This window comes from Lynx rufus, unplaced genomic scaffold (assembly GCF_022079265.1).
Source record: "Lynx rufus isolate CCGP_SWC_20201006 ecotype Redwood Valley unplaced genomic scaffold, mLynRuf1.p SCAF_2, whole genome shotgun sequence".
Classification (NCBI taxonomy): Eukaryota; Metazoa; Chordata; class Mammalia; order Carnivora; family Felidae; genus Lynx; species Lynx rufus.
In genome coordinates, this window is record NW_025814834.1 from 128,068,023 (window position 1) to 128,081,346 (window position 13,324).

Consider the following 13,324-nt stretch of genomic DNA (forward strand, 5'->3'; position numbering starts at 1 on the left):
TGCCGAGACGGGAGGGGATTTTCTCTTGGGGAGAAATCGGTGGTCGGGCGCCTGCCCAGATCAAATGCCACCCTGCTCGGAGGGAAGCCTGCAACCTAGGCATCCCCGAGGGAGAGTAAGTCCTGGGACCAAGCCAGCCAGCTTTTGTAGAATCGACCTTTCCGTGTGAGGAATCTCCCTAGATGGGCTTTGAAGGAGTGCGTGTTGGGGAGGTGGGGGGAGGGGTTCTTCCTCCTCCGGGACCCGGTCGAGGTCAGAGCTTACGGTCCGGCTGCCGTGGAGGAAGCCCTCCCCTTGGGAGATGCTGTGTTCAGACCTAGGGGCTGGAGGGCTTGGCCCAGAGTCCCTCCAGATGGCTGCTGAGGACCAAGGGAGATCTGTGGCTCTGCCCTGGGAGGCCCCTAGAGGAGGCAGGCCCAGCGGAGCCTGAAGGCTTGTTCCCTGGGAGAAAAATGCTTCCAGCTGATGGAAGCCTGCCCCGGAGGAGGCTGGGAGGCTGAGGGGTAGCTCTCAGGTGTGACACCAGCATGGAAGGTGGGCATGGAAGGCAAAGCCGCCAGAGCCCTCCTAAATCTTGGCACCAGCTACCCAAGAGCCACGGTTCCACCTTTCTGCTGTTTTTTCCAGGCAACGTCACACCTCCTGAGGACAGCCAGGAGGACTCTGGCTTTTGCTGAACTTTGCATCTTGCCTCCTTCCTTCCAAAGGCTCCGGACCCAAGTTCGGCTGCCCTGGAGTCCTGCGTGTCCTTGGCCAGGCCCTCCACTGCCCCTCCAGGCCAGCCCAGTTCTGGAGCTCACCTCCAGGACCTGGAGCCTGCCCTCCTGCCCAGAATGACTCACCATTATTTCTCGCTCAAGTGAGAAGGCGTGATGGGCAGCCGGGCTGCCTATTTGTGTATCTAGGATTCCCACAGTATCTGATCAGCTCTTCGAGGAAGAGAGCTTCAGGTTCCTGCCTTGCCAGGTAAATCAGTCTATTCTTTAATAACAGCCATGCGTAGAGTCATTGGAGTGGGGGCGATGCGGGAGACCCAGGCCCCAGATGCACCACTGTGAATAGCTCCCCGAGCGCAGGTGTCTGCAAACCACGAGTTCAGTGCCTGGGAGCCGGCTCCCTTCCGGCCTCTAATATGGGCTTGTGCTCCATGAAGCCCGTGCGGTGCAGAGGGGACCCGTACCAGCCACCTTCCCCCAGTGCAGGGCAGTCCGGAGCTTTCTTGAGAGCCTGCCACCTGCTTTCCTCTGATCCCCAGCCAGGTTACAAGGTGAAAGTAAGTTCTGCTTTTTGGTGGTGGTGGTGGTGGTGGTGGTGGTGGTGATATTTCTGAACTCTTGGCTGAGAGGTAGGAGACAAGGAGCAGCAACCGAGGTCGGGCTGCTGATGCCGAGTGGTCTCATGTCCTTAACTGCCTCTGTCTTTCAGCCAAGCGAGGCTGTCTCTCCAGCTCTCAGAGAGCCCACGGGCTCTCCTGCAGGAACCCAGGCCAATGCTTCTGTGTTTCCTGGGGCCATAAGCGGTACCCTGAGCTCCCTGCCGCCAGGCAGCTGGAAGGCATAGTGTGAGGCCCTTCTCTCAGCCCCAATTATGACAGTGGCCACCGGAGAGCCAGCGGACGAGGCTGCTGCCCTCCCCGGGCACCCGCAGGACACCTATGACCCCGAGGCAGACCACGAGTGCTGTGAGAGGGTGGTGATCAACATCTCGGGGCTGCGGTTCGAGACCCAGCTGAAGACCTTAGCCCAGTTTCCAGAGACCCTCTTAGGGGACCCAAAGAAGCGGATGAGGTACTTTGACCCCCTCCGAAATGAGTACTTTTTCGATCGGAACCGCCCCAGCTTTGATGCCATCTTGTACTATTACCAGTCTGGGGGCCGGCTGAGGCGACCTGTAAACGTGCCCTTAGATATATTCTCTGAGGAGATTCGGTTTTATGAGCTGGGAGAAGAAGCCATGGAAATGTTTCGGGAAGATGAAGGCTATATCAAAGAAGAAGAGCGTCCTCTGCCCGAAAATGAGTTTCAGAGGCAGGTGTGGCTCCTCTTTGAATACCCAGAGAGCTCGGGGCCTGCCCGGATTATAGCTATCGTGTCTGTCATGGTGATCCTGATCTCAATCGTCAGCTTCTGCCTGGAAACACTGCCCATCTTCCGGGATGAGAACGAGGACATGCATGGCGGCGGGATGACCTTCCACACCTATTCCAACAGCACCATCGGGTACCAGCAGTCGACCTCCTTCACTGACCCTTTCTTCATCGTAGAGACCCTCTGCATCATCTGGTTCTCCTTTGAATTCTTGGTGAGGTTCTTTGCCTGTCCCAGCAAGGCCGGCTTCTTCACCAACATCATGAACATCATCGACATCGTGGCCATCATCCCCTACTTCATCACCCTGGGGACAGAGCTGGCCGAGAAGCCGGAGGATGCCCAGCAGGGCCAGCAGGCCATGTCGCTGGCCATCCTCCGTGTCATCCGGTTGGTAAGAGTCTTTAGGATTTTCAAGTTGTCTCGACACTCGAAAGGTCTCCAGATTCTAGGTCAGACCCTCAAAGCCAGCATGAGAGAATTGGGCCTCCTGATATTCTTCCTCTTCATCGGGGTCATCCTTTTCTCTAGTGCTGTCTATTTCGCAGAGGCCGATGAGCGAGACTCCCAGTTCCCCAGCATCCCGGATGCCTTCTGGTGGGCAGTCGTCTCCATGACAACCGTAGGCTATGGAGACATGGTTCCAACTACCATCGGGGGAAAGATCGTGGGCTCCCTATGCGCGATTGCAGGTGTGTTAACCATTGCCTTACCGGTCCCTGTCATCGTGTCCAACTTCAACTACTTCTACCACCGGGAGACAGAGGGAGAGGAGCAGGCCCAGTACCTGCAAGTGACGAGCTGTCCAAAGATCCCATCCTCCCCTGACCTAAAGAAAAGTAGAAGTGCCTCTACCATTAGTAAGTCTGATTACATGGAGATCCAGGAGGGGGTAAACAACAGTAACGAGGACTTTAGAGAGGAAAACTTGAAAACGGCCAACTGCACTTTGGCTAATACAAACTATGTGAATATTACCAAAATGTTAACTGATGTCTGATGGAAACCCATTACCATACTCGCAGCTCCATGGAACTAATGCAGATCTTGCGTAATAGCCTGCATTGTAGTCAGTGTGTTCTACAGTGTGTATCTGGTTCTGCATGGAAAGCAATAGTCGTGCAAGTGACTTTTTGATCTTTTGATTTTGGATTTAGAGCACAGAGTATCTGTCCATGGCTTTCATGCAAATCTTCATCACCGGCTTAGGGGTTTCCAAACAGGGGGGGTCACCCATGGAGCCAGAATTTCATAAGGACACGTTGGGGCCACCTCATGTCAAATACATAACCCACCGCCTCAACGCCACCTTCCCTTCCAAGTTAGATGCACACGGCACCCGGGAGATGCACCCCTCCCCCACCCCAGCCTCCGGGTCCCCGGCACCATCATCCCATATGAGCCCACCTCCCCCTTCACAGAGGAAAACCATGGTGTCTCAGCTTTAAAGCGCTGGTAATTGTGCAAAAGGTCATTCCCATTTTTGCATCGAAAAGCACGCACAGGCCTGTGTATTGGAATTACTTTCTGTGTCACGGGCTGGGCTTTGTGAGTTGCAGTTGCCAAGTGGATGGTCTGGAGGCTTGTGTTTCATAACGGAAAATGCTGCATTTGGTTTTTCTCTGCAGTGTGGATGTGAGGGAACCCCAGGGGGGAGGGACGGTGAGTATGGCCGAATGTGAGTTGTCAAGTTTCACATTTGCTCTTAGGCCTATGGGGAGAAGCTAGCAAGCCAAGGGACCTCTCGGCTTCAGATCTCACCATTTTTGCAGGCTTCAGGGTCACACAACACGTCTGATTTCTTCGTTACACTGGAGTTTGCAGACATCTGCTTTCCTAGTGCCGTGCCAGCGGCACTGACACCGCAGTGAAATTACCAGTGATGCGATAGAGCTGCATGGGTGTTTCTTGCATGAATCTCAATATTTAAAACACAGGAGATAACCTATTTTCTTAGTAGCCTACACAGTATTCATATTTAGAGTATTAATAGCCCCAGAGTGGCATTGAACTAGGGTTTTTCCCCCCCATCGGAGGACAAAAGCCCTCAATCAGGAGAAAAAAAAAAAAAAAAAGAGACTGTTTGGCACGGGGAACCAAAACTTCTGGCTCTCCAGCCCACGCCATCCCTGTTCTTCCAAGCTGGGGCACAGACCTCTGCGAAGCCAGGAAAGTGAGCAGGGAACACAGCGCCTGAACACCTCACATAACTGCACCTTAGGAATTAACCTGGTCATGGGCATGACTCTATAGCTGACCAGGGCATCTGGTCCCGAGGACAGGCGGATTTGTGGATCCAGTGTATATAAATATATATTGAGTATCTCTTTCCTGAGTTCCTCTACCTAGCTAGCTATAGGAAAAAAAAAATTGCATTTGAACCTTGTATAAGCTTATGCAATATTTTGGACACAGGGCAATTTATGCATGTGTTTGACTATGTGCACTAGAGTATGTATGTATATACTATGTATTATATACATACATACGTACGTGTGTGCATGTTTGTGCACACACGCACACACACACACACACACACACACATATTCATTCTCTGGAGTTCAGGTTCAGGAGCAAATCCACTGCTTGGTGGGTTGGTCGTCTGAGAGGCCTAATGGGTTAATTTCTCTCATCGGTAACCCGACTGGGCCTGGGTTTGCTGCCATTGCCTCAGACACTCCAGTTTCACGGATTCTTCGATGTTACAGTTGTCTCTCTGCCCTCCATGTGCTGCAGCTTCAGTTTCCCGGGGCTGAAGCTTGTCTTACCGAGTGCACAAGGGCCCACGGCCCTCCCAGCTCCAGCTGCCCTGGGCCAGACCCGCCCCAGGCCTTGTCTCTACAGCACATCATGTTAAATCATCTCTGTTGTCATCTTTCCCCGCCCTCTTTGGTCTTTATTGTCACTTGGCTCTGCATCAGTCACTTTAAATGAACCTTTCCCTAAAGACCCAGAACGGATTGCCTGCTTCAGAGCAAGGACACCAGGAGGAGGGCTTCTGGGGACCCGAGATGCCACAAGTCTGGACTTGAAAGGGAGCTTGCTCTACGTGGAAATTTCTGAAGTCCAGGACCAAGGCATGGAGACCCTAGATGACCCACAGTCGTCATGTGGATTGCCAGGCTCAAACTCTCTCCTCATTGAACTGGCAACCAAGGGGGTGGATAGAGACTCATTCCCCACCCCCAGGACAGACTGAGAGTGAATGAGCACCGCACGGCCTAAAGGTAGAGTTCAGGCTGGCCCTGGAATGGGTTGAGGTGGGGAGGCTTTCGCCTCACAGACTGGGCTTCTTCCTTTCAACATAATGGCTTAGATTTCCCAAACACAGTGAGTTGTGCGGTCGGGCTGCCCAGTTGTGGCTCCAGCCCTAGCCTCGCTGTTGGCTACTGAGCACCTACAGTTACCTGGGGGGAGTGGGGCACCAGCTCAGGGTGCTAGGCCCAGGGTGCTCATTAGTTCCTGGTCACCCACGTCCCCGGGTATCTGCAGGACACCCCATGCCCAGCGCAAAGCCTCTATGCTTCTCTTCCTCTCCTTCATGGGAGGTGGTGCTGAATTCCCAAGACATGGGGTGGGGAGGACACAGACCTAGGGGAACAGATGATAAAACAATCCATACCTAAGGCCTCCGTCAGGGGGTAGTTCTTTTATCCCAGCGTCTTTGACCTGGGACCATAAAATGTTCACAGGTGCAGGCACACACACGTGCACACCCAGCCCCAAATCGATAGATACACTGTTGCCACACACAAACGCAAAATGCACACGCACCAATTAATGAAAAGGGCACACACAGGTGATACACAGCTACACCCGTATCCAAAGCGTGCACATTCGGCACAGACCTGGAACGCACTCACCAACACAGAACACAACACAAAAGACCAACACCATGTGCAGAGACCTACCCGCAACTCAGATGCAAAATGCATAAAAACCACACGGACACGATGGGTATGGATGTGAAATATACCAAGGACACTTTATGTTGTTTATGCCCACAAAATACACACAAACTCGGTTTATACCCACAATGCAGTTACTCACACGAGGCACAGAAGATACAGCACACACACCCAAGCACCTCCACTCATGATTCACAGGGAGCGTGCACATATACTCAGATCCATTTCTCTGCCCCCAGAGCTGCAAATTAATAGACACAAACAACAGATGAAATTGCATCACTTTTCCCCAGCCTGCATCTGTACTCTCAGTAGCCTTCAAGAAGCCTCTTCCCCTACCCTCTTCTCTTTCTCCCACCTCCAGATTTCAGAGAAGTAACCCCCAGGTTTGAAGCAGAGAGATGGGCCCCCGTTGTCAAGCAGAACTCTGATTAAGCCTGGGAGTCTCAGAGGGCTTCTACTTACTCACCTTCCTCCCACCAGAAACGCGGGTGTGGAAGGACCTGGGACAGGCAGAAGCCTAACACCTTCACCATGACCTTTCCTTGGGAGCAAGTCCACACGGGCAGCCCCCTAGCCCGGGCTCCCCTGCTCCCAACCCCTAGGCTGTCTACATTCAGCTCCATTCTCTTGAAAGCAGTTGATGGCTCAAGAAACTGCAGGGACCTGGGCCCAAAACCAGAGTGAAGATGCCCCCCAACATCCATAGACCTTCCTGTCCTTCCATCCCCCAATGGCTTTGTCAGGAGTGGGTCAGAAAGTCGAGACCAGACATAGACTTGTCTCTTAAAATGAACCGCTTTTCCTTGCTTGTGGCATCTCACTTGCTCCTGGGCATCAGCCCAGTGGGGTCAACTCCTCAGTCCCTTCTGTGGGTGTTCAATCCCAGGCATGCTCCTTTCCTTTGCTGGGCCCCTGCCCGGATGCCCCACCTCCCATCCGATGGCTGCGCCTTGAGGAAATGCACACAATTAGTGTGCTTTAAGTAAAACACGATTAAGGATGTGAACCTCATGCCGCACAAGCAAACAGCAGTTTTTTAGAAGGCCTGATTTTTACCCTATATTCTAAGTCCACGTTTGAATGCTTTGTGAGACTCCCCACTGTCTGGATTGTGCCCCAAGCTGCTGCTTCCCACCGCTAGGACTAGCTGAGAGCTGGGTGCTTTTTAGCAAAGGCTCCACCTCAAATGGAAGTTGGGAATGGAAGTCAGGTGTCAGGCTCAGGCATCTTAGTCTCTACTCCTTTGGCCGTCCCGTGTCACTTTCCTCCGAATGACAGAGGAAGCAACAGCACCAGGGAATGGATGGGGGGAGGGGTTCAAATTTGCACACTTGGTGCAATATGCTGGCTCTTTCCCGTATTCCCAAGTCAGGGCAGCAATTTCCCCCTTAGCTTCAGCAGGTGTCTCCGTGAGCTCAAATCTTCAAGAAAGTTGGAGTTTGCAGGAGGCTAAAGAGAAGTCCAGGAAAGGTGGGGGAGATGGTCAGGAAGACAACGTCAAATTTCAGAGTAAACTCTGCAGGAGCTGAACTTAACTAAGGACATAATTAAGGCTCTCTGCTTCCAGAAGCTTCTGTGGTGTTTGACACACTGTCTTCCTTCCTCTCTGCTTCTGTCTGTCTGTCTGAGCTGGACTTCTGAGGATAGACAAGGCATGTCAACAGGAGGTTAACTTTTTGGAAGGGGCCCCCAGGGAGTGTGGCTCTAGACTCCATTGGCTTGATGTGGAAAGGGCTCCGTGAAAGCTTTGTTGGCCTAAACCCCAGCCTGAGCGCTCATGCAGCTGCTTCATGTGAGGAGGGTTGCAGGACTGGCTTGTCTTATCTGCTGTCCCTGGATCTCTCATTCCATTGTAGTGAGGACTTTGGCCGACTTACTTCGTCATAGTTAGCCGTAAAGTACCAGTGTGAACTCACGCTGAGAGAGGGCAGTGCTCTCCGAAGAAGTCTCCAGCTGGGGGTTTAGTGCAGCCCACAGTAGTGGCGAAAAGAGGGGGAGGCTGACTTTCCCCAAAGGAGACTAGAGGACAGTTTGCAAATCGCATAGCCCCCGTGGCAGACAGGAAGAGCATGGTGCTTTGAATGGCTTACCCAGGAGTTGGGATGGTGAGCTCTGCCCAAGCTCTGGCTCTTCTGGGTCCCATTATCATAACAGCCTCCATCTGGGTGATGGCTGCCTGGTCTGAGAGGCTGGTCCACGTAGGCTATAATGCCGGGGGTGCTCCTTGGCTATACAGTGGGGGTTCCCCAGCCTTGGCAAAGTGTCCACCGCCAGGCTTGAACTCATGACCTTAACCCCGAACGTCATTAGCCACCTGAGCTAACCTAGCAGAGCGCTGGATGCTGGGAGGTGTCCACATGGCTAGTGTGACCATCATCTGTATCTTCAGAGTCTTCCCTTGTTGAGACCAGCTCTTTGTCCTCATCAAAGCAGCAAGCAGGATGTGAAGGGTCCTCTACAAGCTGGGATGGGTTTCTTCTTCAAACTAATCCCGTTCACTTTTCCTTTCTTTCTGCTTCCCTTCCCACCAAAGCTCAGTTCCATCTCTCATGGTTTGTGTTTTAAAATATTTTTAACGAGGAAAAGTGCAATAAAATAAATGGCGACTGTTTTCTTTAGCAATAGCTATTTCAAAACCACATTCTCAGGACTGAAAAGTGATAGTACTTGGATTATCAGATAATGCCCTTGGCTTCTGAGCATTGTTAGTTCGGTGTCTGTGGTTGCCTCTTCTTCCCGTGTGTTCACGTGGCTCCTGTCCTCTGAGGCCCTGACCCTCCTTTGGAATGTAAACTTATGCAGAGGTGCAAGTATGCACAAGGAACCCCCCCCCCACCACCACCACCACCAAAGGCTTTCTTTGTCTCTGTCTTTCTCATGTGTACTTCCCTCTCTGTTCCTCTCTCCCTCCTGCCTGCCCCTGTCTGTTAGCTCTCACATGTCATTTTCGCAACCTGTAGGCACTGAAACCTTGAGTTTGAAGTGACCTCACGGCAGCCCATCTTGTTGACTCTCAATCTGGCGGGGTGTAATGGAACCCTGCAGGAAAGCACTTACCAATAGATAAGAATAAAGCATCCTGAGCCATTACAGATCATTTCCATGCACTAAAAGCCATTACTTGATCCATTTGTCTCGCCTCCTCCCCTCCCCAGGGGGAAGGATGCTGGGGGAATGTGGCCTGGAGGTTCGTACCTGGGATGGGTAGCCTGGGCAGATTTGGGGAGTTGCCCTCTGGCTGTCCTTCTAAATAAGCTGATTTGCTTAACCAAAGGGACTGCGTGGGGTGGAGGTCTACAGGGACAGGAAGTGGGTGCTTAGGGCACGACAGTAGAGAAGCAAAGGCCCCCCAACCCACTATCGTGTGCACTTGCACAAATATTTGCACACATAACTGAGGACTTCAGAAGAGACCCCCTCTGCTGAAGAAAAATCTGTGAGATTAAATATCCACACTGGACAATCAACCCCAGGGTCCCATTCCATGGCTTTTCAATCCACCTTTCTCTCTACACGTGTAATACAGCAAAACCTCAGTAAACTGATGGGGAAATCCTCAGGGAAGGGGGCGGCTTGGCTGCTTTACAGTTATGGTTGTTCGTGTGTGGGAACCTTCGCTATTGAAAAAAAGAAAGAAAGAAAGAAAGAAAGAAACCCATTTCCTAAGTAGGTTAGCATAAACTTTCCTGCCTTAGCAAGTAGAGTGTTTGAAGATGACAGAAGACCTTGCATTGCTCAGGGTCAACGCCGTAAACCTCAGTGCTCATCGTACAGAAATACAGGCGGAGGAGACCAAAGAGATAGGCTGAATGTATGCTGGCCGCGAGGCGTACCCAGAAGTTGACCATGTGGGCACGTCCTGGCTCAGCAGAGAATGCCCTGGCTGTCATTTGCGTCTTTCTACCGAAAGTGTAGTAAGAAAACGTAATTCTTGTGTTAATCGAGGTTTGGGTTAATTGGTCCCGAGTTATCAGAGGTTTTCCATATATACATATATCTGTGTGTATATATGTATAGTATATGTATATATGTATACCATTGTTTTGAAAATTATACAGTGACCGATCCCCTTAGCTTCACTAATGTGGAATACGTTTGGCAATCCAAGGAATAAACTGCGTTTCTTTGAATTTTTAAATGACCTTCCTTTGCATTCTTGCCACCTCCCCAGTTCAGCTCTCTTTCTTCTGCGTAGGAACCTCTCTAGAAGGCACTTCTTTCATAACAAATGATCGGGCTCCAGGATCACCTCTTTCCTTTCCCTCCCAGGTGGCTGCCTGACTCAGGGATAAAAGGGAAGTCTGATCTAAGGGCCAGGTGCTTTATCCTTTGTTCTGCCTGCCCTGGTTGGCTGTAACCTCATCACGGAAGCCAAAAAAGTTATTCCAGACTTTTTGGCTCTTAGGGGTGGGAGCCCGATGACGCAGCGGCACAGGACTGATCTGTTAGGCTTTCCCTTTGTCATGGGTGGCATCCTAGGCTTGAATTTTGACAGATCTACAAGTAATGGTGTTGATGAAGATCTAAAGAACCCCTCTGCCCCTTGGAAGGCAAGTTGTGTGATGACCAATAGAACTAACAAACTCACCCTGTCGTTCTGACCAAGTGTAGGTTGCAGGTTTGGGCAGGAGAGCAGCTATAATTCAGTTGCCTCTTTGGAGAAGCAGCTGGCTCTGAGCTGAACCACGCTCTCATTCTCCATCTTCCCCGGCAACACCTTAGATGCACGGTAGAGAGCTCCGCTTCCCGTCCTGCATTTGATTGTATGCAGTCTACCCGGACGAGGGTGGGTGGGAGGGATTCCCCACTGCTACCTGGGATAACTGAGGAAGTGTGGGGGTGCCTGCCACCTCCCTCTGCTCACAGCAGCCCTCCAGTCCGGCCACACTGGCCACGATCATGTGGTAGAAGCCCATAACCCAGACTTAGCCTGACGAGCGGTCAACGGGGCCAGTCAAGGCAGCCTGTCTGGATGGCCACTTCTTACGTTGAGTGAACCCTAGCGTGGAAACAGATGAAACGCTTTGTGCTCTTCTGCACACCTAAAATAGTCAGGTATGTTCCAGATGAGTTCGCAGCTGAGAACTCCCCGCATCATTCCCGTGACGGATGCACAGGGCGGGCGTGGTTACATAATACCGTGCACAGCTGCTGCAACATCTAGATAGTCGAGGGCAGCATCGACGTGGCTGTGTGCTAGGACCTTCAGTCGCTACCCAGAGGACTCAATCCCGTGTCTCTTCTCAGTCCTTGTGAGAGGCTCCAAGCCCTGCTTCTCCCTGAAAAGGATTCCCTAGACACTGGCTGCCTTGTTTGTACAAGGGCGGCTAGAGAAAGCGAGAGGTAGGGCTGGGAGGGAGGGAATATCCAGGGCCTCGCTTTGCTACTAAGCAGTTTCCGCGTCTGCTGCTGACGTTATTGCCTCTTTTGCTTGTGAAGTGCAGGGCAAGGACTGTGACCTGCCAGGTAGGGCTGGAAAAGAGCAAACAGCTGCAGGCTAGGAAATGGGAGAGAAGAGCAAGAGTGGCCTGGCTGGCTGGCTGGCGTTGGCGAGGGTGAGTGTCAGCTCTGGAGGGTCTGCACACGCTCTGTGCTTGCCCCAGTTCTGCCTTCACGTGGGATCCGACGACCCAGTTTCCTTTTGTTGTCGTGCTTGGATGATTCCTTCATTTGAAGGGCCCCAGGAAGCTGGAAAGTCCCATGATCGAGCTCCAGCCTGCTGAGCAAACAATGCCCTGGCCAAATAGGCCTCTGCCTGGGTTTCTGCATTCCTGCACCCCTCTCTCCGCTGAGGGTAATCTTGGAACAGTCGGAATTAATGGTGCCAGCCATCAAGGAGGATTCTCTCCTTTTCAGCAGGGACGCATCTGTAAGGCTCATGGGTGCAGGATGCTTTCTCTAGACCTGTGTGCTTGTGTGCTGATATAGGCTGTCTCTGGAGATTTTATATATTACACACATATGTATATAAAATGTGGAAATGGCCGCTCACTTAGGCTCATGCAGCACAGACTCTAATTAGGGTTTGCTCGGGCTTCCTTGCTGCTCATACATGACTCCGCAGCTGCCCTCCCGTGTTCTGTCTCTGATAATTGCTGTAAACTCAAAAAGCAGAGGCAGATACATAAGCCTCCCTGGGATCAATAGGAGAAGGAACTCCAAGGCTGATGGTAAAGCTTCGTAAGGATGATGCCGAAAGGGAACCGGGGTCTCCATGGTGATAAGAGGCTGGGGACCAATGGGAGTTGAAGGCGGAGCAGGACTTGTGGGGAAGACTCATGGGAGTCGGGAGGCATTTAACTAGTTGTTTGCTTCATGAGAATTTAGACACCAGCTGTAACTGCATCGCACAAAATATATAGGTATTATCATTCTTGCTGACATATTCTGGAAGCTTTCGGCCCCTCCAACACTGCCCCGCCCCGGACTTCTGCAGCTGAGAGTTCCTGTGTCAGTAGGGTCTGATATTTGTACATAGGTTATACATATGTGTGTACATACATGCCTCGATGAACATTGTCTGTCCCCCTGATCATGGGTGTACATAGACCTCATAGAGCGCCACCGTCTTTTGTAACTATCAACACAAGTAAATAGGTATATAAATATATATATTAATGAGGATTTATTTTAACATCATTCTGTGTGAAATGAAAACATAAAATAAAATTTTTGACAGACACGGATTGTCTCCACCTTCTTTCTTGCTTGACCGGATTATCATCCCTACGACATGCACGCGAGCTTGCCCCGCCATCACTCTGGTTTCTAACCGCGAGGGCCCCGCCAGAGACCAGGGCAGGATAGGCGAGGGCTCTCCTGGGTGCATCAGGGGCCACCTGGGCCATGTGCCCATTTGCCCTTGCCTGAGGGCTCAGTGCACACAAAGCAAAGAATGTGTATGGGACACTGGGTGGGGGTTTGCGATCTCCTCTCACATTATATGCGTGTTTCTTGCATCTTCTGTGGATCTGGGGCATGGGTGGGGAAGGGGGACCCTGTTTGAAAACCAAGAGCAGTCAGACCCCCTCATTTAGCTCCAGCTGCACCCACCTTTGAGGGCCCGGTTCTCAAACCCCCTCCCACTTCTGCCCATTCCTGCTGGTGCCCAGGGGTCTGGATCAACTATGCTGTCAGCACTCAAGTGAGGAGACCATCTACCTTTGCCTGCCCAGGAGGAGAGGCCTGGTTCTCTAGCAACTCACTGATGCAGTGGCACCTCCTTGGAAAAGATTTGCTACACACATGCGCATGCGCGCACACACACACACACACTCACTCACTGCGGAGACTCATCTGTCTGATTGTTTCTAAGGGCTAATCTGG

The 13,324-nt window shown here is 51.8% G+C and overlaps 1 protein-coding gene across 1 annotated transcript; it reads left to right on the forward strand.

Moving 5' to 3' along the window:
* The first annotated feature begins 668 nt into the window (after positions 1 to 668).
* Positions 669 to 4,529, forward strand: KCNA2 (potassium voltage-gated channel subfamily A member 2). Its single transcript, XM_047084263.1, has 2 exons — positions 669 to 966; positions 1,426 to 4,529. The coding sequence occupies exon 2, from the start codon at positions 1,588 to 1,590 to the stop codon at positions 3,085 to 3,087; it is 1,500 nt and encodes a 499-aa protein (XP_046940219.1). The 5' UTR covers positions 669 to 966; positions 1,426 to 1,587; the 3' UTR covers positions 3,088 to 4,529.
* Positions 4,530 to 13,324: the final 8,795 nt, after the last annotated feature.

Bases quoted from the DNA above. Each gene is read 5' to 3' on its own strand.
- KCNA2 (XM_047084263.1), top strand. From the start codon at position 1,588: ATGACAGTGGCCACCGGAGAGCCAGCGGACGAGGCTGCTGCCCTCCCC.